Source organism: Heptranchias perlo, unplaced genomic scaffold, assembly GCF_035084215.1.
Source record: "Heptranchias perlo isolate sHepPer1 unplaced genomic scaffold, sHepPer1.hap1 HAP1_SCAFFOLD_59, whole genome shotgun sequence".
In the NCBI taxonomy this organism is placed as follows: Eukaryota; Metazoa; Chordata; class Chondrichthyes; order Hexanchiformes; family Hexanchidae; genus Heptranchias; species Heptranchias perlo.
In genome coordinates this window covers 1,770,405-1,794,200 of record NW_027139612.1, presented here as the reverse complement: position 1 = coordinate 1,794,200, position 23,796 = coordinate 1,770,405, and the positions used below count along the sequence as shown (strand labels likewise).

The 23,796-nt window shown below is 46.5% G+C and overlaps 1 protein-coding gene across 2 annotated transcripts in view; it reads left to right on the top strand.

Moving 5' to 3' along the window:
- Positions 1-22,218, top strand: part of LOC137316355 (NACHT, LRR and PYD domains-containing protein 12-like) — a 28,557-nt gene extending 6,339 nt beyond the window's left edge. Inside the window, exons 2-12 of one of the 2 annotated variants that reach the window (XM_067980423.1) lie at positions 307-473; positions 4,546-4,639; positions 6,658-6,749; positions 8,355-8,523; positions 8,629-8,694; positions 13,408-16,075; positions 17,629-17,715; positions 17,881-18,102; positions 18,208-18,378; positions 18,805-18,972; positions 19,145-22,218. In XM_067980423.1, coding sequence (XP_067836524.1) covers positions 4,576-4,639; positions 6,658-6,749; positions 8,355-8,523; positions 8,629-8,694; positions 13,408-14,084 — 1,068 coding nt within the window. In that variant the 5' untranslated portion in view covers positions 307-473; positions 4,546-4,575 and the 3' untranslated portion in view covers positions 14,085-16,075; positions 17,629-17,715; positions 17,881-18,102; ... (1 more) ...; positions 18,805-18,972; positions 19,145-22,218. Of the gene's footprint in view, positions 1-306; positions 474-4,545; positions 4,640-6,657; positions 6,825-8,354; positions 8,524-8,628; positions 8,695-13,407; positions 16,076-17,628; positions 17,716-17,880; positions 18,103-18,207; positions 18,379-18,804; positions 18,973-19,144 lie in introns of both variants that reach the window. The other variant, XM_067980422.1, reaches the window with a different exon arrangement.
- The last annotated feature ends 1,578 nt before the right edge of the window (positions 22,219-23,796 follow it).

Below are 23,796 nucleotides of genomic sequence, written 5' to 3'. Positions count from 1 at the left end.
GAGGGAAGGGGGGATCAGGATCAGACTGTGCGGGACTGGGGGCCACTCGGAGGGAAGGGGGTGGATCAGAATCCAGAGGAAAATATGATCCTAAAAACAGGGGTGGCACATGGAGAGGGAATTGCCTCAAACTGGGGCAGGAGAATGAAACGATCACATATTGTGGTCGGGATGGTGAAGAGACATGGAATGTGGGAACAGAGTTCCTCAAACAGTGTATTAAATTCAATATTTAAGGAAAAGTGTAGATTAGATTCTCCTTCACACCGTCAATATTGATCTCATTTTCTGCCCCGCCATAATTAGATATCCTGGTGAATGACGGAGTGATTGAGAAAAGTCCACAGCTGGAAGTAAACAGGGATTGTAGACTGAGGAACAACAGCAGGTGAATCAGCACAGGATTGTGAGAGCAGCAACCAGAGAGAATCCTTCCGATTCGAAAAGCTTCCATAGATCGACTGAGGAGAAAGGTAAGAGAAAGTCCCATTTACTCAGATAAACACTGGTCCTGTAGACAGTCCACAAAGGTTACAAGGTAATGGGGGAAATGGTGAGAATGAGACTGGGAGAGTCTGATCACCGAGTACAATTATCCAGCATGAGGCCGTGCAATGAAATGTGAAGTAAGATCAGTTTCTGTCTCAAAGCACACAGTCACAAATGAATCTTGTGTGTGTTTTAGAGAAAAGGGGTTTGATCTAAGAGGTGACTCCAGTCTGAGGCAGTGCCTAGCAGATATACAGTGTCTCCCCGCCCCCAGCACCAACTCGGAAAGAACCCACCTTTATAGCCCCGATAATATCGATATTACACTGTGAGTTAAGGTAGTGCCAGACAGTGTTACCGAATTCAAATATATTTCCTATCCAACAGTCAAAATAAATCAACTTAAAATTCGGAACTGGATATTGGGTTTAACTTAATGTTATTTCCCATCAGTAAATCTATTTCTGGATTTAACAATTGTAGTTGAATTAAATGATTATCATTTAAATATAAACTGGTGATAAAATGATGCGTAAATCTTATTTAATGATTTGTAAAATTTCTTCCAATTGATTATTCTGATACAAAGCACAAAATAATGTTCTGGGTGATCACATGATCCAGCTCCCGGCCTCGGCCGAGGGTTCTTTTTATTAAACTGAGAGCGATGTTTGTCCCGATACAATCCAGATTCATTTCCCTGCTCTTTGATTTGATAGAAGTGTTCAAAATCATGGCGATTTAGATAAAGTAAATAAAGAGAAACTGTTCCCATTGGCGGAAGGATCAAACACCAGAGGACACACATTAAAGGTGATTGGCGAAAGAACCACATTCAGTGAGTTTAATGATCTGGAATGCACTGCCTGACAGGGTGGTGGAAGCAGATTCAATAATAAATTTCAAAAGCGAATTGGATAAATTGTGTAAGGGAAAATATTTGCAGACCTGCGTGGAATGAGCGGGGGAATGGGACGAACTTGAATGCTCTTACAAAGAGCTGGCACAGGCTCGATGGCCTGAATGGCCTCCTTTGATGCTGTAATCATTCCATTATTCTATCCAATTCCCTTTTGAAAGTTACTATTGAATCTGCTTCCACCACCCGTTCAGGTAGTGCATTCCAGATCATAATATCTGGCCACATCAAAATGAAAATCTCTTCATTTCCCCCACCCCCCCGCCCTGGTTCTTTTGTCAATTATCTTAAATCTGTGTCCCCTGGTTATCGACACATATTAATCTTAAAAGCCTTTTTCTAACCATCCGTTTATCGATTAATAAATATCTTTAATCTAACTTAACAGGTATAAATAGAGGACCGTGTTTTAATATGTGATTTTAAAACATCACTGAGACAGGTCCTTTAGATTAAAGTACAAGTCTGGTGTGTAAAGTTACTTTCATATTATAAAGAGATCATTTTCAGTAATACCATTGTTAAGAAATGGCGGGGTTATAATATGTGTTCTATGAAAAACAAATATAATTGCAGCGACACAAAGTTCAAAACACTTCTTTCCATTTGCCGGCTGTAAGTTGTCAGCGAGCTCAAGGAACGGAAACGAGATCTGTTGCATCGCCCCCCTCTGCTGACTGAGGTTTGTAACCTGGAGACTTGGGGGGGTAAAGTAGATCTGTTGCATCGCACGCCTCTGCTGACGGCGGTTTGTCATCTGGAGACTAGGGGGTAAAGTAGATCTGTTGCATCGCCCCCTTCTGCTGGCGACGGTTTGTAACCTGGAGACTGGAGGGTAAAGTCAATCTCCCCTCTTTTTCTCTCATCACACACACGGTTCTGGGTGGAAACCAGATGGTGATCAGAATTAAAGATAAAACCTAATGCAGAGAATCAATCAACACCAAATGCGGGTGACCCCATTATTCTCAGGTGGATGTTAGGGTCGAATTGTAACCCAGATCTACTTTAATCAAAAAGCACTGGGATTGAAGAAGCCTTCTGGTAAAAAAATCACACTGAAGGGGGAACTGAGTGGGTCTCAACATTTATGCCCGAGTGACACAAAGTAAAAGCAAAATGCTGAAACTCGCAGAGACAGAAGCGAAAATTTTCCGTTTGTGGGAACCTCACTTCCTCCAACTTTGGATCGATATGAGGAAGAGATTTCTGATCCTTTGCCCCGAGACGCCACTTGCTGTGTCTGATCCAACCTGTGATATGGACACGTGTCTTCTGGCAATTTAACTTGTTCAATCTCAGTCTGTGCCGGATTTTACAAATCGTTGATGGTTAAAGGTCGGGTTTCATCATCGTTGCACTTCTCTCCACACAAAACACTCAGTCACTCACTGATGTTCAGAGGCATCTTCTCTCTCTCACACGCATTGATGTTCAGAGGCATCCTCTCTCTCTCACACTCATTGATGTTCAGAGGCATCCTCTCTCTCTCACACTCATTGATGTTCAGAGGCATCCTCTCTCTCTCACACTCATTGATGTTCAGAGGCATCCTCTCTCACACTCATTGATGTTCAGAGGCATCCTCTCTCTCTCACACGCATTGATGTTCAGAGGCATCCTCTCTCTCTCACACTCATTGATGTTCAGAGGCATCCTCTCTCTCTCACACTCATTGATGTTCAGAGGCATCCTCTCTCTCTCACACTCACTGATGTTCAGAGGCATCTTCTCTCTCTCACACTCATTGATGTTCAGAGGCATCTTCTCTCTCTCACACGCATTGATGTTCAGAGGCATCCTCTCTCTCTCACACTCATTGATGTTCAGAGGCATCCTCTCTCTCTCACACTCATTGATGTTCAGAGGCATCCTCTCTCTCTCACACTCATTGATGTTCAGAGGCATCCTCTCTCTCTCACACTCATTGATGTTCAGAGGCATCCTCTCTCTCTCACACTCACTGATGTTCAGAGGCATCCTCTCTCTCACACTCATTGATGTTCAGTGGCATCCTCTCTCTCTCACACTCATTGATGTTCAGAGGCATCCTCTCTCTCTCACACTCACTGATGTTCAGAGGCATCCTCTCTCACTGTCTCTCTCACAGGGTACACTGCCATCGTGTGGTGACACAATGCCTTCCCCAAAGTGTGTGACACTGTATCATCACCCGTTTGTTTCACACTCCACCCAATGACATTAGACAGGAACAGGAGGATGCCATTCAGCCCCTCGAACCTGTCCCGTCACTCTATTAGATCGTAACCGATCTGTACCTCAACTCCATTTCCCGCCTTAGCTGCATGTCACCTTAATATACCTAATAAAAGGGTAGATTTCATTACCTGTTACTTTGTGCTGAAAACAGAATCTGACCCTATTGGGGAACTGGAAACCAGGGACACAGACAGACTCAGTGAGTGAGGAAAACTGTGGGAGATGGTGTTTTATGTGGGCAAGTGTGAGGTCATCCACTTTGGATCAGAAAAAGACACATTCCCCTTTGTGTCTGGAGAGGCCCCGAGAGATGTTTCCCCTCAATTCCCCACCAACTATCGATAGTTTCAGTGATTGGGTTTATCCTAAGACGAAGAGTGGGCCGTATTTCTGGTCATTCATTCCTTTCTGGTGCAAAAACACAAAAGGAAACGTGGCTCCGCCGAGGCTAACAAAAGAGATTAAGGATAGATTCAAAGAAGAGTCATATAAAGTTACCAGAAAAAGCAGCAAACCTGAGGATTGGGAGCAGTTTAGAATTCAGCGAAAAAGGACCAAGATGATTAAGAGGAAAAACAGAGTATGAGAGTAAACGTGGAAGGAACATAAAAGTGGACTGTAAAATCTTCTACAAGTATTTAAAAAGAAAAAGATTAGTGAAGACAAATGTGAGTCCATCACGGTCAGAAGCGGGAGAATTTATGGTGGAGAACAAGGACTCAGTGGGTTTCACTGGGCAGCTGTCTGTTTCACACCTGATGTGGAACGTTGATCATAACACTCGTGAAATGCTCGATCCCAGAGCTAACAAATGTTGTACTGATGGGGCAGGAGGGACTTGGTATCATGTTTAACAAGGCAACGCTCTCCTCATTTTAATATTTCTGTCTAACTTCATATTAATATATTTATTACAGAGCATCAGAATCTGGGAATCTGTCACCACCATGGCTGAAGGTTCAAATAGGGGAGGAGATCCAACATCTTCAACAAGAATGAGAATGGACACAGGTAGGTTCAGAAAATTCATCAAAATATAATTTCTGACCTCACAAAGGGTCCAGATCACGAGCAGGAACCTGCAGCTCACCACAGGAAGAGGTAACAGCACAGATACTGTGCAGATAGAGGGAAGTGAGTGACCATCCAGAGGGACAGTGCAGTCACAGGTGGAGGGATCTCCTGAGTACTGGAACTGTCCAATAGATAACTGGTGTTGGGTACTGTAAGGTGGATAGAGACAGTGTCTCAGAGGATTAACAGTGTGAGACCGGGGTGCAGGTGGACACCCCGAGTGGGGCAGGGGTGAGAGGCAGGTGGGGCACAGCAATAGGAAAGCGATAGTGGTGGGAGATTCTATAGTCTGGGGAATATACAGACTCTTCTGCAGCCCTGAGCAGGTTCCAAATGGTAAGTTGCCTCCCTGGTGTCAGAGGGAAAAATTTCCAGGAACAGGTGGGACGATCTCTGGAAAGGAAAGGGGAGCAGAGAATAGTCATGGTCGGACCCAATAACATGGATAGAAATACGATTATACAGGTAATATTGAAACTGAGGCTCGACACATTAAACAAGGCCTTCAGGTGTTGATCTCTGGATTGTTTTACGGTGGGCCACTTAAAGAGGGAAATATGCGGCAGGTCAATGTGTGGCTGGAGCAGGAGGGAAGGGTTCACGGTCTTGGGGATAGAGTGAGTTCAGGGAGAAGGGAAGGGACGGTCACGGTCTGAACCGAGCAACAATGATTTTACAGACTGGGTGAATGGAGCAGGAGGGAAGGGTTCACGGTCTTGGGGATAGAGTGAGTTCAGGGAGAAGGGAAGGGACGGTCACGGTCTGAACCGAGCAACAATGATTTTACAGACTGGGTGAATGGAGCAGGAGGGAAGTGTTCACGGTCTTGGGGATAGAGTGAGTTCAGGGAGAAGGGAAGGGACGGTCACGGTCTGAACCGAGCAACAATGATTTTACAGACTGGGTGAATGGAGCAGGAGGGAAGGGTTCACGGTCTTGGGGATAGAGTGAGTTCAGGGAGAAGGGAAGGGACGGTCACGGTCTGAACCGACCAACAATGGTTTTACAGACTTGGTGAAAGGAGCAGCGGGAAGGTTTCAGTTGATATGACTGGAGGGGGGGAACTATCTGGATCTGAGATTTAAGCGTGGAATTAATAAAACTGTTGGGGCAGGAACAGATGATTTATGAAGTAATGAAATGATATTGGCAGGAAAAAGGGTAGGAGGTTTTTAAGTATTGAGAGATAAAGTTATGGATGTCGAGGGGGGAAAGAAAAACGAATTATAGGTAAATTACCCCCAAAATCGGAGTTTGGATTCAGTTTTATGTCTGTGAATGTACAAATCATTCCAAACACATTTGGAAAGTCAGAATCATAAGAGATATGGTCCAGGAGCTATCAGACCACATGGTTTAGGTTTACACGGATTCAGCGAAATCTTCCTGGTTATATCATTTTGCGGGGAGATTAATGAAGATTCTAACACTGATGGTGTTGGTGGGAATGTCGGTGTACTGGAGGAGGATGTCAGAGATAACTAGAGAAGGATTTGGATCTGAGAAAAATAGTCAAAGTGAAGAAGCCAATGGACCGACAACCAATGCGGTTAAATGAAGTCAGGGAGGAGACTTTGGATATAGAAAGAGACAAAGAAATGTATCTGTTCAAGAGGGAGAGAAGGTAAACCGGGTAACTGGAGATCAATTAGTGTACGTCAGCAGTGGGCAAACTCCTCGAATCTGTAATTCCAGGTTGAATTAGTGAACATTTAGAGATACAGGGGATGATCAGGGGAGGCTGGAACTGATTCGCTGTAGACAAGTCGTGTTTCACATATTTAAACACCGGTTTTTAAGAATTGACTGTACGGAACGATGGAAGGCAGCACATGCGGTGTATATGGGTTTTCAGAAGGTGTTTGATGATGTGACAGGAGGCTTCAGCCGTTTGGTATAAGAGGAAATGTAGCCGCCCGGATAATGTGTTTAGTTTTCTCCATTTTTGTTCACAGGTCTGAACACTGCAATCACTGAGTTCCTGACAAAGTGCGACGATTACCAGCTGTTCCAGTTGACGAAATTCTACCGGGACAGACTTGAACAGGTGATTGAAGAGGGGTTGGAGGGACTCAGTCTCATGTTAACAGGCGAGGACCATTTCAGTGGGCAGGAATATCACGTAAGTGGAATGGACACAGAATGAGTTTGGATTATTTAAATGTAACAGAAGTGACAGAATATCACATCTTAGAATCATAGAATGTTACAGAACAGAAACAGGCCAAATAGGGAAGAAATGGATAAAACTGAAAATATTTGAATCTGAACCAATGATAGGAAGAGATGATACTACCCAATGGATCAGTCAATATCTGTACGGAGAAAGACAAGGGAAACGACAACAGCAACATGCATTTATATCACGCGTTTAACATAATAATTCGTCCCAAGGTGCTTCATAGGAGCGATTATCAAACAAAATTTGACACCGAGCCACATGAGATATTCAGAGAGGTGATCAAAAGCTTGGTCAAAGAGGCGGGTTTTGAGGAGCGTCTTAAAGGAAAGGAGAGCGAGGTAGAGAGGCGGAGACGTTTAGGGAGGGAACTTTCAGAGCTTGTGGACTCGGCAGTTGAAGGCACGGCCACCAATGATGGAGCAACGACAATCGGGGATGCACAAGAGGTCAGAATTGGAGGAGTGCAGAGATCTGAGGGGTTTGTAGGGCTGGAGGAGGTGACAGAGATAAGGAGAGGCAAGGACATGGTAGGATTTGTGCACAAGGATGAGAATTTTAAAATCGATCAGTTTCCGGATCGGGAGCCAATGTAGGTCAGCTAGCACAGGGGTGTTGGATGAACTGGACTTGGTGTGAGTTAGGCTGTGGGAAGCAGAGTTTTGGATGAGCTCAAATTTACGGAGGCTGGAAGGTGGGAGGCCGGCCAGGACACCATTGGAATGGTGGAGTGTGGAAGTGACAAAGGGATGGTTTCGGTCTTCCCAATATTTAATTGGAGGAAATTTCCTCCGGATGCAACTATTCCGATGCTCTCCTGGCCGGCTTCCCATCCTCCGCTTTCTGTAAACTTCAACACATCCAAAACGCTGCTGCCTGTAACCTGTCCCTCCCCCGTCCCGCTCACCCCTCACTCCTGTGCTCGTTCACCTATCGCAGTTCTCGAATGACTTCAATTTTAAATTCCCATCCTCCTGTTTAAATCACTTCAAGGTCCTGCCCCTCACTAGAATTCTCTCTTGCTCTGACTCTGGCATCTTGTGCCTCTCCCCATCGCCCTACCAGCGGTGGCCGAGCATTCCGCAGTTTTTGGACCCAGGCTCTGGAATTCACTCCCTAAAATCCTCCGCCTCTCTATCTCCCTCTTCTCTTTAAAATTTGATTCTTTATCCAGCTTTTGGTCATCCCTAATAATATGCCCTCCTTTGTCTCAGGCCCATTGTATGATTCCACTCCTGTGAATCGCCGTGGGACATTTTTCTATATTAAAGGTGCTGTGTTGTTGTTGTTGATGAATCAAGATGTTTACAGAATATTTTGCCCATGTTCAGAATGGATCAGAACCCGGCCCAGTGATTACTTTGTGTTCAATATAAACTGGGTGATCCCATCACGGAGCAGCTCCTCTCCTTCTGATTCTCAGTCTTTGTCTTTCACTCCACTCCTCAATATATTCATTATTATTCTTTACAGAAAGTCACTGAGCTCGCGGAGAAGGGAAACAGGGCGGCAAGTTCCAAACTTCTCCTAAATCTGGTGATGGAGAAAGGCTCCCGGGCCCGAAGGGTGATGTGGGAATCCTTTGTGAAAATGCACAGATTACCAAAGTTGGATAAAATACTGAAAGAGATGCAGGAACTTGGTACGGTAAAATCACACACTGAATTCAATTTCAGATTGAAACACTGCAGAATTTACTATAATATTACACAGATCTGATTTCATGAAAGCTCATTGATTTAAACAGGTCCTGATCCATTTGATTATATGAACATCGGACGAGGTTTATCTGAAATACCCAGTCACCTGAAAGGTAAGTGATGAAATGGGGGTTTCAAACCGTTTATTCCACTTCTGAGAATCAGAATGTTTGACTGTAGTTTTTTGTTTTGAGATTGTCAGAATCTTGGAATCAGAAGTTCAAAGGGTGGAGGAAACAGAAAAAAAGTTAATTTTCATTTGTTGTTAATCCTGTGAAACCGCATGCATCTGGCAGGATCCTAATACACTGCAGCACTTCATACACATCTGTGAGGTGCCCTGGCATCGCAGGAAAAGAATGTTTTGCGTAGCTTGAAGTTAAAAGTCACTCCGAGTTTTGAATTATTAGTGAGTTTGTATTACTCCAATTAATCCAACTACATACACACCTGGCAGGATCCTGATACACTGTGAATCCCCATACACACCTGGCAGGATCCTGATACACTGTAAATCCCCACACACAAAAGGCAGGATCCTGAAACACTGTGAATCCCCACACACCAGGCAGGATCCTGATACACTGTGAATCCCCATACACACCTGGCAGGATCCTGATACTCTGAATCCCCATACACACCTGGCAGGATCCTGATAAACTGTCAATCCCCATACACACCTGGCAGGATCCTGATACACTGTGAATCCCCATACACACCTGGCAGGATCCTGATACACTGTGAATCCCCATACACACCTGGCAGGATCCTGATACACTGTGAATCCCCATACACACCTGGCAGGATCCTGATATACTGTGAATCCTCATACACACCTGGCAGGATCCTGATACACTGTGAATCTCCGTACACACCTGGCAGGATCCTGATACACTGTCAATCCCCATACACACCAGGCAGGATCCTGATACACTGTCAATCCCCATACACAGCTCCGATGTGCCGCACAGATGTTCTGGGCTCACAATTAATGAGCAGTGCCATGAGCCAGACGTTATGGGTTACCTGCTCCCCGGGAAATCTGCCCACCATCAACTGTAGGGAAAGAGGTGGAGAAATGCGAAACATTAAAATGTTTTCATTTCACAGAACAGAATGAGACATCAAAGTTTTCAATCTGCTCTGAGAAGATGTACAGATGTTCACACAATTGATCATTAATCCTTGGAGGATTGTGAGGGAAAGACAATGTTCAGGGTAATTAGGAAGTTATGGGCTTGATTTAGAATGGCAATGAAAGAGAGAACCTAATTCTACTCAAATAATAGTCCTTTAACTCAGGATCTTTTTAGACCCAATATAATGACTAATGGAAACAGATTTGTAATTTCCCAAACCTGCATTATAGGAAATTGAGACCAAAATGAAACAATGGAGTATAATTATTGGGAGAACAGTTGAAATGAACTGTGAATGTTTTCTGCACTAACATTACACTGAATGATGTGGGCAGTAATTCTCATTCTAATCGGTGACATGAAAGGACTGTTCGAAAAACACATTCAATGTCGGTGTGAAACTGCTGAAAAATTGTTGACAATTTCTGAAACACAATATAACAGGAGAATGATGAGGGATAGGAAAAGGCCATTTGGCCCAATTAAGCCTGTCCCTGTTAGAGAGATGACCCCACCTCCCCCTCCTCTCAGTGTATCCACAGAAACACGTTCAATTATCTCTTTACCCCACTTACACTGTCCCTTTAGTGTCCTTCCCATGCCCTCGGGCCCTTTGGGTGAGAAAATTACCCTGACTTCCCTTCTCCATTATTAATTATTTTGTGAGCCTGTTTCCTGCACTAATGTTCTGAATTCCATTAAAACATTTCAATACCAAAGTTTCTTGCCCAAACAAAATACATCAAACCCTCTCGCCATTCCCTCAACCTGAACTCTAATATCTTAAATCATCTTTCTGATTCCCCTCTGTACCTTCAGAATGGCAGTAATCCATACCTGTGATCAAATGACTATAGAAGTACAGGTAATACCACACATAACCAACCCGAGTCCCGTTTCTAAAAGTTTCCCCACCACCGAGGTTAAACAGAGGGACTTCTGTCTATTCACAGTCTGTCCCTCTCCCAGTGCCCACAATATCCCAGATAACCTGCCAGAGGTCTGATACAATGATATTGGGACTTCTGTTAAGAAACGGAGAGGTTTAGGGAGGAAATTCCAGAGTTTAGGGCCTAGGCAGCTGAAGGCAAATCCACCAGTGGCGGAGTGATGGAAATCGGGGAGGCGCAAGATGCAAGAATTGGAGGATCACAGGACTGGAGGAGATCACAGAGACAGGGAGGGGCGAGGGCCATGAAGGGATTTTAAAATACGAATGAGAATTTTAAAATAGAGTCTTTTCCGAACCGGGAGTCAATGTAGATCAGTGTGCACAGGGGTGATGGGTGACTGGGTCTTGGTGCGCGTTGGATACGAGCTCAAGTTTACAGAAGGTGGGAGGCTGGTCAGGGGAGCCTTTGAACAGTTGAGTCTTGAGGTAATAGAGACATTGATGGGGGTTTCAGCAGCAAATGGGCTGAGTGGGTAGAGGAGGCGGGTGATATGGAGGTGAAAGAAGGCGGTCTATGTGATGGAGAGGGTGAGGGGACGGAACCTTTTCTCAGGGTCAAAGTGGAATTTCTGTCCATTCACAGTCTGTCCGTCTCCCAGTGCCCACAATATCCCAGATAACCTGCCCGAGGCCTGATACAATAACAGTGGAACTTCTGCCCATTCACAGTCTGTCCCTCTCCCAGTGGCCACAATATCCCAGATAACCTGCCCGAGGACTGATACAATAAGAGTGGGACTTCCGTCCATTCACAGTCTGGCCCTCTCCCAGTTCCCACAATATCCCAGATAACATGCGCAAGGTCTGATACATTAACAGTGGGACTTCTGTCCATTCACAGTCTCCCTCTCCCAATGCCCACAATATCCCAGATAACCTGCACAAGGTCTGATACAATAACATTGGGACTTCTGTCCATTCACAGTCTGTCCCTCTCCCAATGTCCACAATATCCCAGATAACCTGTCCGAGATCTGATACATGAACATTGGGACTTCTGTCCATTCACAGTCTGTCCCTCTCCCAATGTCCACAATATCCCAGATAACCTGTCCGAGATCTGATACATGAACATTGGGACTTCTGTCCATTCACAGTCTGTCCCTCTCCCAGTGCCCACAATATCCCAGATAACCTGCCCATGGTCTGATACAACAACAGTGGAACTTCCGTCCATTCACAGTCTGGCCCTCTCCCAGTGCCCACAATATCCCAGATAACATGCGCAAGGTCTGATACATTAACAGTGGGACTTCTGTCCATTCACAGCCTGTTCCTCTCCCAGTGCCCACAATATCCCAGATAACCTGCACAAGGCCTGATACAATAACATTGGGACTTCTGTCCATTCACAGTCTGTCCCTCTCCCAATGCCCACAATATCCCAGATAACCTGCACAAGGCCTGATACATTAACAGTGGGACTTCTGTCCATTCATAGTCTGTCCGTCTCCCAGTGCCCACAATATCCCAGATAACATGCACGAGGTCTGATACAATAACAGTGGAACTTCTGTCCATTCACAGTCTGTCCCTCTCCCAGTGCCCACAATATCCCAGATAACCTGCCCATGGTCTGATACAACAACAGTGGAACTTCTGCCCATTCACAGTCTGTCCCTCTCCCAGTGGCCACAATATCCCAGATAACCTGCCCGAGGACTGATACAATAAGAGTGGGACTTCCGTCCATTCACAGTCTGGCCCTCTCCCAGTTCCCACAATATCCCAGATAACATGCGCAAGGTCTGATACATTAACAGTGGGACTTCTGTCCATTCACAGTTTCCCTCTCCCAATGCCCACAATATCCCAGATAACCTGCACAAGGTCTGATACAATAACATTGGGACTTCTGTCCATTCACAGTCTGTCCCTCTCCCAATGTCCACAATATCCCAGATAACCTGTCCGAGATCTGATACATGAACATTGGGACTTCTGTCCATTCACAGTCTGTCCCTCTCCCAATGTCCACAATATCCCAGATAACCTGTCCGAGATCTGATACATGTACATTGGGACTTCTGTCCATTCACAGTCTGTCCCTCTCCCAATGTCCACAATATCCCAGATAACCTGTCCGAGATCTGATACATGAACATTGGGACTTCTGTCCATTCACAGTCTGTCCCTCTCCCAATGGCCACAATATCACAGATAACCTGCCTAAGGTCTGATACAATAACAGTGGAACTTCTGTCAACTCACAGTCAATCCCTCTCCCAATGCACACAATATCCCAGATAACCTGCCCGAGGTCCGATACAATAAGAGTGAAACATCTGCCCATTCACAAGCTATCCCTTTCCGACTGATACCCAATACCCCAATTCCCATTTCTGCAACAGGTCAGCACCACTGACGGTTTCATAAATTATTCCACGAGAACCTCTAGTTTCGTATAAAAGAATCACGTTTGGATTTGTAACGAGATGTCCATGGTACAGGGCAGGGCTGATAGTATTAATCATCAGAGGGAAAATATCACCTTCATAGAAATCTCCATGTTCAGTAAATATTAGAATCAAGTGAGGATTTGAAACTTTTCTCAGCCATTATTCACTTTCAAGCGAGGTTTCCAGTAATAGAGTTTAATTTCCTGCTCGCACCTCTATTGAAGCTGGGAGTTCAATTTCGGAACATTTTACTGAATAGTAAAGTGATATTGAGAATTTGTTTTTATGTTAATACAACTACCATTGAGAATCACTTTCTGTCTGTTCAAATTGAAGATGTTCAACAGAAACACAAGGAAAGACTCCGGGTCCAAACTGAAACACTGAGAGTGAACACGATCCTAATAAAGGAGAAGGTTAAGATTTTCCAGCTGGTCACTCTATACACTGAGCTAACGGTCATTTCTACTGTTCGAGATCGGACACTTGTAGAACATGAACTGCTGGCAAGAGGCCGAGACCATGAAGAGTGGAGAGAGAAACATCTCCGGAGAGAACTGGAAAAAATCCGAACTGACCAATTGTTCGAGAGCAGTTTTTCCCGGAGAAAATCCAAATCTGGGAGTTCAGCAGCAGTGAGTGGAGTCGCGGGGATTGGAAAAACAACAATGGTACAAAAGATTGTTTATGACTGGGCCACTGGGAAAATATACCCACACTTTCAATTTGTTTTCAGTTTTAAATTCCGGGATTTGAACGCAATTAACTGTAGAATAAACCTGAGGAATCTGATACAAGATCTGTATCCTTACTTTAGGAATATTCTGGGAGAGCTCTGGAAGAACCCAGAGGGATTACTGTTTATATTCGATGGTTTAGATGAATTCAAGGACAGTATCGATTTTGATAACAATCGGATAAATACAGAGGCTGATTACATGTGCACAGATCCTGAAGACCGGTGTGAAGTGTCTGACATTGTGTACAGTTTAATACAGCACAAGCATGGTTAGTAAGTTTGCAGATGACATCAAGATTGGTGGCATTGTGGACAGTGAAGAAGGTTATCTGGGATTGCAACGGGATCTTGATCAATTGGGCCAGTGGGCCGATGAATGGCAGATGGAGTTTAATTTAGATAAATGTGAGGTGATGCATTTTGGTAGATCGAATCGGGCCAGGACCTACTCCGTTAATGGTAGGGCGTTGGGGAGAGTTATAGAACAAAGAGATCTAGGAGTACAGATTCATAGCTCCTTGAAAGTGGAGTCACAGGTGGATAGGGTGGTGAAGAAGGCATTCGGCATGCTTGGTTTCATTGGTCAGAACATTGAATGCAGGAGTTGGGATGTCTTGTTGAAGTTGTACAGGGCATTGGTGAGGCCACACTTGGAGTACTGTGTACAGTTCTGGTCACCCTATTATAGAAAGGATATTATTAAACTAGAAAGAGTGCAGAACAGATTTACTAGGATGCTACCGGGACTTGATGGTTTGACTTACAGGGAGAGGTTAGACAGACTGGGACTTTTTTCCCTGGAGAGTAGGAGGTTAAGGGGTGATCTTATAGAAGTCTATAAAATAATGAGGGGCATAGATAAGGTCGATAGTCAAAATCTTTTCCCAAAGGTAGGGGAGTCTATAACGAGGGGGCATAGATTTAAGGTGAGAGGGGAGAGATACAAAAGGGTCCAGAGGGGCAATTTTTTCACTCAAAGGGTGGTGAGTGCCTGGAACGAGCTGCCAGAGGCAGTAGTAGAGGCGGGTACAATTTTGTCTTTTAAAAAGCATTTGGACAGTTACATGGGTAAGATGGGTATAGAGGGATATGGGCCAAGTGCAGGAAATTGGGACTAGCTTAGTGGTATAAACTGGGCGACATGGACATGTTGGGCCGAAGGGCCTGTTTCCATGTTGTAACTTCTATGATTCTAAGCTGCTCCCAGGATGTTCAGTGCTCGTGACCAGCCGCCCCACTGCATTACATTTATTGGAAAAGGCTGAGATCAGTGTCTGGGCTGAAATCCTTGGATTTGTTGGTGAAGAACGGAAGGAATATTTCAACAAGTATTTTGAAGATCAGACGGTGGCAGCAGCTGTTTTCAAACATGTGGAGGAGAACGAGATCCTGTACACCATGTGTTACAACCCTTCCTACTGCTGGATCCTCGGTCTGTCACTGGGTCCCTTCTTCACACAAAGAGACAGGAAACAGCAGCGAGTTCCCAAGACCATCACCCAACTATATTCCTACTATATTTACAACATTCTGAAAAACCATGGCCGAGAGATTGAATCCCCCCGTGATGTATTACTGAAGATCGGTGAGATGGCCTTCACTGGAGTCTCCGAGAAGAAGATTGTGTTTAGAAATGGAGATTTGATCAAGTACAATCTGCAACCTTCCCAGTTCCTGTCTGGGTTCATGATGGAACTTTTGGAGAGAGATGATTCTGCCCAGAGTGTGGTTTACACATTCCCGCACCTCACCATCCAAGAGTTTGTAGCTGCACTCGCACGATTCCTGACTCCAGATCCAGGGGACATCCGGAAACTCCTCAGTGAAGCCCACAGCAAGGAAGATGGGCGATTTGAGATATTTCTCCGTTTTGTTGTTGGTCTCTCCTCCTCACAGTCAGCTCGGCCCCTGGAGGAGTTTCTGGGTCCATTTCTTCATCAAAAAATCTGCGGAGTGATTGACTGGGTGAAGGAGAAGGTTGAAGGAGAGATTGGAAACACAGCGAGTGAAACTGGTAAAAGGGACCTCCTGAACACATTCCACTACCTGTTTGAGTCTCAAAATAAAACACTGGCTCGGGTCACAGTGGGATCAATGGAAACACTAACATTTAGTGGATTGCGACTGACCCCGATTGACTGTGCGGTGCTGTCTCATGTCATTGGACTCTGATACAATAAAACACCTCGATCGACAGAAATGCTCCATCCAGTGTGAAGGACTCCAGCGGCTGGGAACCGTAGTGCACAAATGCCAGGTGTTGAGGTAACTGTTTATTTGTCTCTAACTGTTAGGCCAATTGTAAAACAGGCACAAATTTTATTGTTGCTCCATAATGAAGGGAAACAAACAGTTCTGTTAAACCAGAGAGAAGCAGATTCAACCCAAACATGACAAATGATAAGAGGATCGGTTAGTAATTCCCTAAGGACTGAAGAATCTAAAATTGATCCTTGTGAACGAGTCGGGATTTTACAGTCTTTATCGGATCAGTAAATACAGGTCACTGAAAGAGTCTGATAATTTAATTGCATTAAATAATATTTATTGGTGTTTTTTTCTTACTGTCGGAGATACGCCCATTGAAGAGATTTCTTCTCACTATTACTTCCACGTTGGCCAACACTAACTGAGCAGTCTGTGTGTCGGAGCATCCCTCCCTCTTACCGAGGTGTGGGTGCAGGTGACACCGGACTGTCAACGTGTGCAGGAGAGGGAAGCAGAAACTCCAATCATTCAGTAACAAAGAGCAAAACACAGCTTTCGGGCACACACCCGTCAATGGGCGGGCTGAGCTTTCCCCGTTGGACGTCGGTATGTTATCTTAACTCATCAATGACACTGCCCTTTACACTCTCCAATACATCCACCATCTCTTCACCCAGCTGGCAGCACTCGTGCCTCTGAGTCAGAAGGTCGTGGATTCAGGCCCCTCGCTCATTAATCCAGGCCGACACTTCAGTGGGATTTGTGAACTAAAATCTGCCGGTAAAAAGGTTCCAATCGAACGGGTTGTGGGATATGAGCCCAGGAGTACAGACACACACCGGCCAGCGGTGAGGCCCCACACACAGCGGGAGGCTCCTGGGTGAACCAGGGGCAGTGTCGGGAATTACCCATAATCTGCCCTAATTTGTGAGAGGCTCTGTTCGGCGACGGAACTTCAGAAAATTCCCAAGAACTGTCAGGCCCGTTACACCTGAACTAAATGTAGAGCCAGTTTAATGTGATAAAACAGAGAGACTCCCCTCCCCTATAATCTCGGAGTGCAGGGACATTGAAAACTTGTAACAGAACACAATAAACGTTCCTTGTGACATAAAATCCTGTGGGACGGATTTTACAGCAGCAGTTAGCGTCATTTCACAATATAACTCACCCCGAGATATTATACAGATTAATATAATACTGCATAAAGTACAGATAATCACCGCTTTATCATTTAATTCGGGGAAAATCGCCCCATTCCCATAAAATCTGGAATTTAAGAAGCAGCAGAAATGAGACAAGTTTCCCCAAACATGACGGGACCGGTCACTGACATCCAGGAGGGTAATTCTGATCATCAGGGGATGAGACCGGAATAAGGGACATTTAAAGGCTTCACACAGACAGCAGTTTATTTAATAAATACATTTACTGACAGTCCCTGAATATATGGAGCGTCGGACAGAGTGCGATTCATTGTCAGTGACAGGGAAATCTGGTTATTAATTTCCAAAAGATTTTTCAGTGTTTCCTGTAATATCAGAGAAAAATTGTATCAGATCGTGGATTGGATTCAGTTTGTTTCTCACTCTCGGTCTGTTTGTGTTTAGACTGGGGAGCAATAAACTGGGAGATTCAGGAGTGAAACTATTGTCTGAGGCTCTGAGGAACCCGCACTGTAAAATACAGGAACTGGAGTAAGTATCAGACTGTGTGAGATTGTGTTTATAATAACTGGATGCTGGACACTGTATATTAATGTCAGTATAAGTAATAATAATACAAATAAATACTGGGAATTTACTCTGATTCCTGTTATCTCTGATCGTCTCTGTCTCTTCCTTTCTCACTCTGATCTGCAGGTTATGTGATAACGATCTCACAAATTCCTGTATCAAGGATCTTTCCTCCGCTCTCACGACAAACCGGTCACTTACGGGTCTCGACCTGAGCAATAATAAACTGGGAAATTCAGCAGTGAAACTACCGTCTGAGGCTCTGAGGAACCCGGACTGTAAAATACAGAAACTGGGCTAAGTACCAGATTGTGTATATTAATTGGATGCTGAACATGGTACATGAATGTCAGTATCAGTCATAATAATATAAATAAATACTGGGAATTTACTCTGATTCCTGTTATCTCTGTTCGTCTCTGTCTATCTCCAATTTCTTTCTCTGATCTCCAGGTTATGGGGTAATGATCTCACAGATTCTTGTAGCGAGGATCTCTCCTCCGCTCTCAGTGCAAACCTGTCACTGACGGTTCTCAACCTGAGTTATAATAAACTGGGAGATTCAGGAGTGAAACTACTGTCTGCGGCTTTGAGGAACCCGGACTGTAAAATACAGGAACTGGAGTAAGTATCACTGTGTGAGATTGTGTTTATAATAACTGGATGTCTGACGCTGTATATTATTAGTAGTATCAATAATAGTGTTTTTAATAAACACTGTACTTTATTATCGGTGCCAGTAATAGTGTTATTAATAAACACTGTACATTATTATTAATGTCAGTAATAGTGTTATTAATGAGCACTACTTTATTAGTATTAGTAATCGTGTTAAACACTGTACATTATTAGTATCAGTAATAGCGTTATTAAATTCTGTACATTATTATTGTCAGTAATAGTGTTATTAATAAACACTGTACATTATGATTAGTATCAGTAGTAGTGTTACTAATAATGTACAGTGTTTATTAATATCAGTATCAGTGTTATTAATAAACACTCAGGATTCACCCTGATTCCTGTTATTTCTCTTTCTCTGATCCCCAGTCTGACTGATGTCGGTCTCACAGATTCTTGTACCGATGATCTCGTCTCCGCTCTCAGCACAAACCGGTCACTGACGGATCTGTCCCTGGGATCAAACTCCTTCACAGACCGATCTGTCCCCGCTCTCCGCTCCCTCATACTGACCCGCAAGAGTCTGGAGCGGATCGGGTGAGTGTTTGTGTTAATGTTTAATGTAATAAATAAAATATCAGTGGGATTCAGTCCCTTTTATGGGTAATATTTATCTGTAATTATTATTGAAATATTAACCCCAGTCTCCCTGTTATTTACACTGTTGTTCAATCTGTTTTTTTCCTGTTTAATCTTTAATCTGTTTCAGGCTGTCATTGAATCAGTTCTGTCCAAACGGAAAGAGAAACCTGGAGTCAGTGCGGGAATCCAGACCCGGACTGAGAGTGGAAATATGAACATTTCAATTTATAACCATTCCTGGTCTCATTATATTAACATTTCAATTTATAACCATTCCTGGTCTCATTATATGAACATTTCAATTTATAACCATTCCTGGTCTCATTATATGAATATTTTTGGCCGATTCTCTGTCCCTCCCCTTTAACCGGCCGCGCTCCAGGTTTAAATCCTAACGGCCCTTTAACGGTTTCCAGCTCGAGCTGAGCGAGCGCCGTCTCCCATTGTGACGTCAGAGGCCCAGCGACAGGGTCACGAGACTCAGTCACCCGGTCCCCCAGCGCTGATTCTGCCGGATATCCGGGGCTGGATGGTCCCCAATGGGGCACTGGGTCAATGTACAGACAGGAAGGGCCCAGGGTGGAGCTCAGTCTGGGCTGCAGTGGGACACTGGGTCAATGTACAGACAGGAAGGGTCCAGGGTGGGGCTCAGTCTGGGCTGCAGTGGGACACTGGGTCAATGTACAGACAGGAAGGGCCCAGGGTGGGGCTCAGTCTGGGCTGCAGTGGGACACTGGGTCAATGTACAGACAGGAAGGGCCCAGGGTGGGACTCAGTCTGGGCTGCAGTGGGACACTGGGTCAATGTACAGAGAGGAAGGGCCCAGGGTGGGGCTCAGTCTGGGCTGCAGTGGGACACTGGGTCAATGTACAGACAGGAAGGGCCCAGGGTGGGGCTCAGTCTGGGCTGCAGTGGGACACTGGGTCAATGTACGGACAGGAAGGGCCCAGGGTGGGGCTCAGTCTGGGCTGCAGTGGGACACTGGGTCAATGGACAGACAGGAAGGGCCCAGTGTGGGGCTCAGTCTGGGCTGCAGTGGGGCACTGGGTCAATGTACAGACAGGAAGAGCCCAGGGTGGGGCTCAGTCTGGGCTGCAGTGGGACACTGGGTCAATGTACAGACAGGAAGGGCCCAGGGTGGGGCTCAGTCTGGGCTGCAGTGGGACACTGGGTCAATGTACAGACAGGAAGGGCCCAGGGTGGGGCTCAGTCTGGGCTGCAGTGGGACACTGGGTCAATGCACAGACAGGAAGGGCCCAGGGTGGGGCTCAGTCTGGGCTGCAGTGGGACACTGGATCAATGTACAGACAGGAAGGGCCCAGGGTGGTACTCAGTCTGGGCTGCAGTGGGACACTGGGTCAATGTACAGACAGGAAGGGCCCAGGGTGGGGCTCAGTCTGGGCTGCAGTGGGGCACTGGGTCAATGGACAGATAGGAAGGTCCCAGGGTGTGGCTCAGTCTGGGCTGCAGTGGGACACTGGATCAATGTACAGACAGGAAGGGCCCAGGGTGGGACTCAGTCTGGGCTGCAGTGGGGCATTGGGTCAATGTACAGACAGGTAGGGCCCAGGGTGGGGCTCAGTCTGGGCTGCAGTGGGGCACTGGGTCAATGTACAGACAGGAAGGGCCCAGGGTGGGGCTCAGTCTGGGCTGCAGTGGGACACTGGGTCAATGTACAAACAGGAAGGGCTCAGGGTGGGCTGCATTGGGACACTGGGTCAATGTACAGACAGGAAGGGCCCAGGGTTGGGCTCAGTCTGGGCTGCAGTGGGACACTGGGTCAATGTACAGACAGGAAGGGACCAGGGTGGGGCTCAGTCTGGGCTGCAGTGGGACACTGGGTCAATGCACAGACAGGAAGGGCCCAGGGTGGGGCTCAGTCTGGGGTGCAGTGGGACACTGGGTCAATGTACAGACAGGAAGGGCCCAGGGTGGGGCTCAGTCTGGGCTGCAGTGGGACACTGGGTCAATGTACAGAGAGGAAGGGCCCAGGGTGGGGCTCAGTCTGGGCTGCAGTGAGACACTGGGTCAATGTACAGACAGGAAGGGCCCAGGGTGGGGCTCAGTCTGGGCTGCAGTGGGACACTGGGTCAATGTACAGACAGGAAGGGCCCAGGGTGGGGCTCAGTCTGGGCTGCAGTGGGACACTGGGTCAATGTACAGACAGGAAGGGCCCAGTGTGGGGCTCAGTCTGGGCTGCAGTGGGGCACTGGGTCAATGTACAGACAGGAAGAGCCCAGGTTGGGGCTCAGTCTGGGCTGCAGTGGGACACTGGGTCAATGTACAGACAGGAAGGGCCCAGGGTGGGGCTCAGTCTGGGCTGCAGTGGGACACTGGGTCAATGTACAGAGAGGAAGGGCCCAGCGTGGGGCTCAGTCTGGACTGCAATGGGACACTGGGTCAATGTACAGACAGGAAGGGCCCAGGGTGGGGCTCAGTCTGGGCTGCAGTGGGACACTGGGTCAATGTACAGACAGGAAGGGCCCAGGATGGGGCTCATTCTGGGCTGCAGTGGGACACTGGGTCAATGCACAGACAGGAAGGGCCCAGGGTGGGGCTCAGTCTGGGCTGCAGTGGGACACTGGGTCAATGTACAGACAGGAAGGGCCCAGGGTGGGTCTCAGTCTGGGCTGCAGTGGGACACTCGGTCAATGTTGGATCAATGTTCATCGGAACACCAGGGACTTCCCATGTCTTCTTGTGTTCGTGTTGCTGGATCTGTTCCGTCCACTAAAATGGGCAGAGGGGTCCATCTCATCGTTAAAAGCAACAGTCAATTGAAAATAAAATCAGTCAGAGTAGAAAACGAGCTGCCAATTCACTATCGCCCGTTTTGCTCTCACGCGCGGGGTGAATTTATTCTCTCCTCGATTCCTTAGGCTGGCGATCATCTTGTGGGGTAAATTGTCAGATATCTAAATACTGAATCCTAAATCAGTCTCACCAATCTGCAGTCGTGTCAGACACTGATCTGAACTATAATGTGATAATCAGTGATCCAGCTAATGCTGAATTACGGTGATACTCTCAGCTACTTTTACAATCGGTTATTCATTGTTTTAAGTATCTGCCTATTAATTATGTTTTTTAATTCTCAGATGGCCCTGTCTACAACTGTTTATATGTATTATTATTGGTATACTCAAAGTTTAAATAATGATAATTATGAATTCCAAGTCAATAAATCGCTGTTGTGCATGATTTCCCCTCTGCCTTCTTTGAAGATTTGGTCAGAAAGTGTTAATCCATTCACTCAGCAGTTTGTGGGGATCCGAATTAATGGTCGGTGAGGTGAACTCATCCAATCTGAGCTGGGAGATCGAAGACAGTTCAGCGAGCAATATGAGGCATCATTCACTTCTCGACATGGGTCACAATCGAACAGGAACATGTTAAACCGAGGCCCCAAAACCAGGGCCCAGAGAAGAAATTAAACCCCAGGGCAGTGAACAGACCGAACTCACGTGGGCCCTGTTTGGTTGCAGCCTGAGCAGGAGACCTCGGTTGGTCCCCTCTGGGGAATGCTTCAATTGGTCGCCTCCAGGTGAGGCATTGGTCCATCCCCTGCAGTGGGGGCCGCGGCCGGTCCCTTCTCAGGCAGACAATGGGCACCACAACAACAACAACGATAGCAACAACAACTTGTACTCATAATATGAATATATAGATATAGATATGTGTGTATTTACACACGACCAGCACATCGGCATCTTAGACAAAATGGCAGCAAGTACGGCTACCATCTTGGAAAAATGGCAAAAAAAATGCGCAGAGTGTCCCCAGTGATCCCACAGTGCACGCAGTCACCCCAGACTGCTCCGAGACTGCACCAAGGAATCCCACAGTGCACGCAGTCACCCCAGACTGCTCCGAGACTGCACCAAGGAATCCCACAGTGCACGCAGTCACCCCAGACTGATCCCAGACTGCACCCAGGGATCCTACAGTGCACGCAGTCACCCCAGACTGATCCCAGACTGCACCCAGGAATCCCACAGTGCACGCAGTCACCCCAGACTGCACCCAGGAATGCAGTCACCCCAGACTGATCCGAGACTGCACCCAGTAATCCAGTGCATGCAGTCACCCCAGACTGCACCCAGGAATCCAATAGTGCACGCAGTCACCCCAGACTGATCCCAGACTGCACCCAGGAATCATACAGTGCACCCAGTCACCCCAGACTGATCTCAGACTGCACCCAGGGATCCTACAGTGCATGCAGTCACACCAGACTGATCCCAGACTGCACCCAGGGATCCCGCAGTGCACGCAGTCACACCAGACTGATCCCAGACTGCACCCATGGAGACTACATTGCACACAGTCACCCCAGACTGATCCCAGACTGCACCCAGGAATCCCACAGTGCACGCAGTCACCCCAGACTGATCCGAGACTGCACCCAGGAATCCCACAGTGCACGCAGTCACCCCAGACTGCTCCGAGACTGCACCCAGGAATCCTACAGTGCACGCAGTCACCCCAGACTGATCCCAGACTGCAGCAAGGAATCCCACAGTGCACGCAGTCACCCCAGACAGCTCCGAGACTGCACCAAGGAATCCCACAGTGCACGCAGTCACCCCAGACTGATCCCAGACTGCACCCAGGAATCCTACAGTGCACGCAGTCACCCCAGACTGATCCGAGACTGCACCCAGGAATCCGACAGTGCACGCAGTCACCCCAGACTGATCCCAGACTGCACCCAGGAATCCTACAGTGCACGCAGTCACCCCAGACTGATCCGAGACTGCACCCAGGAATCCCACAGTG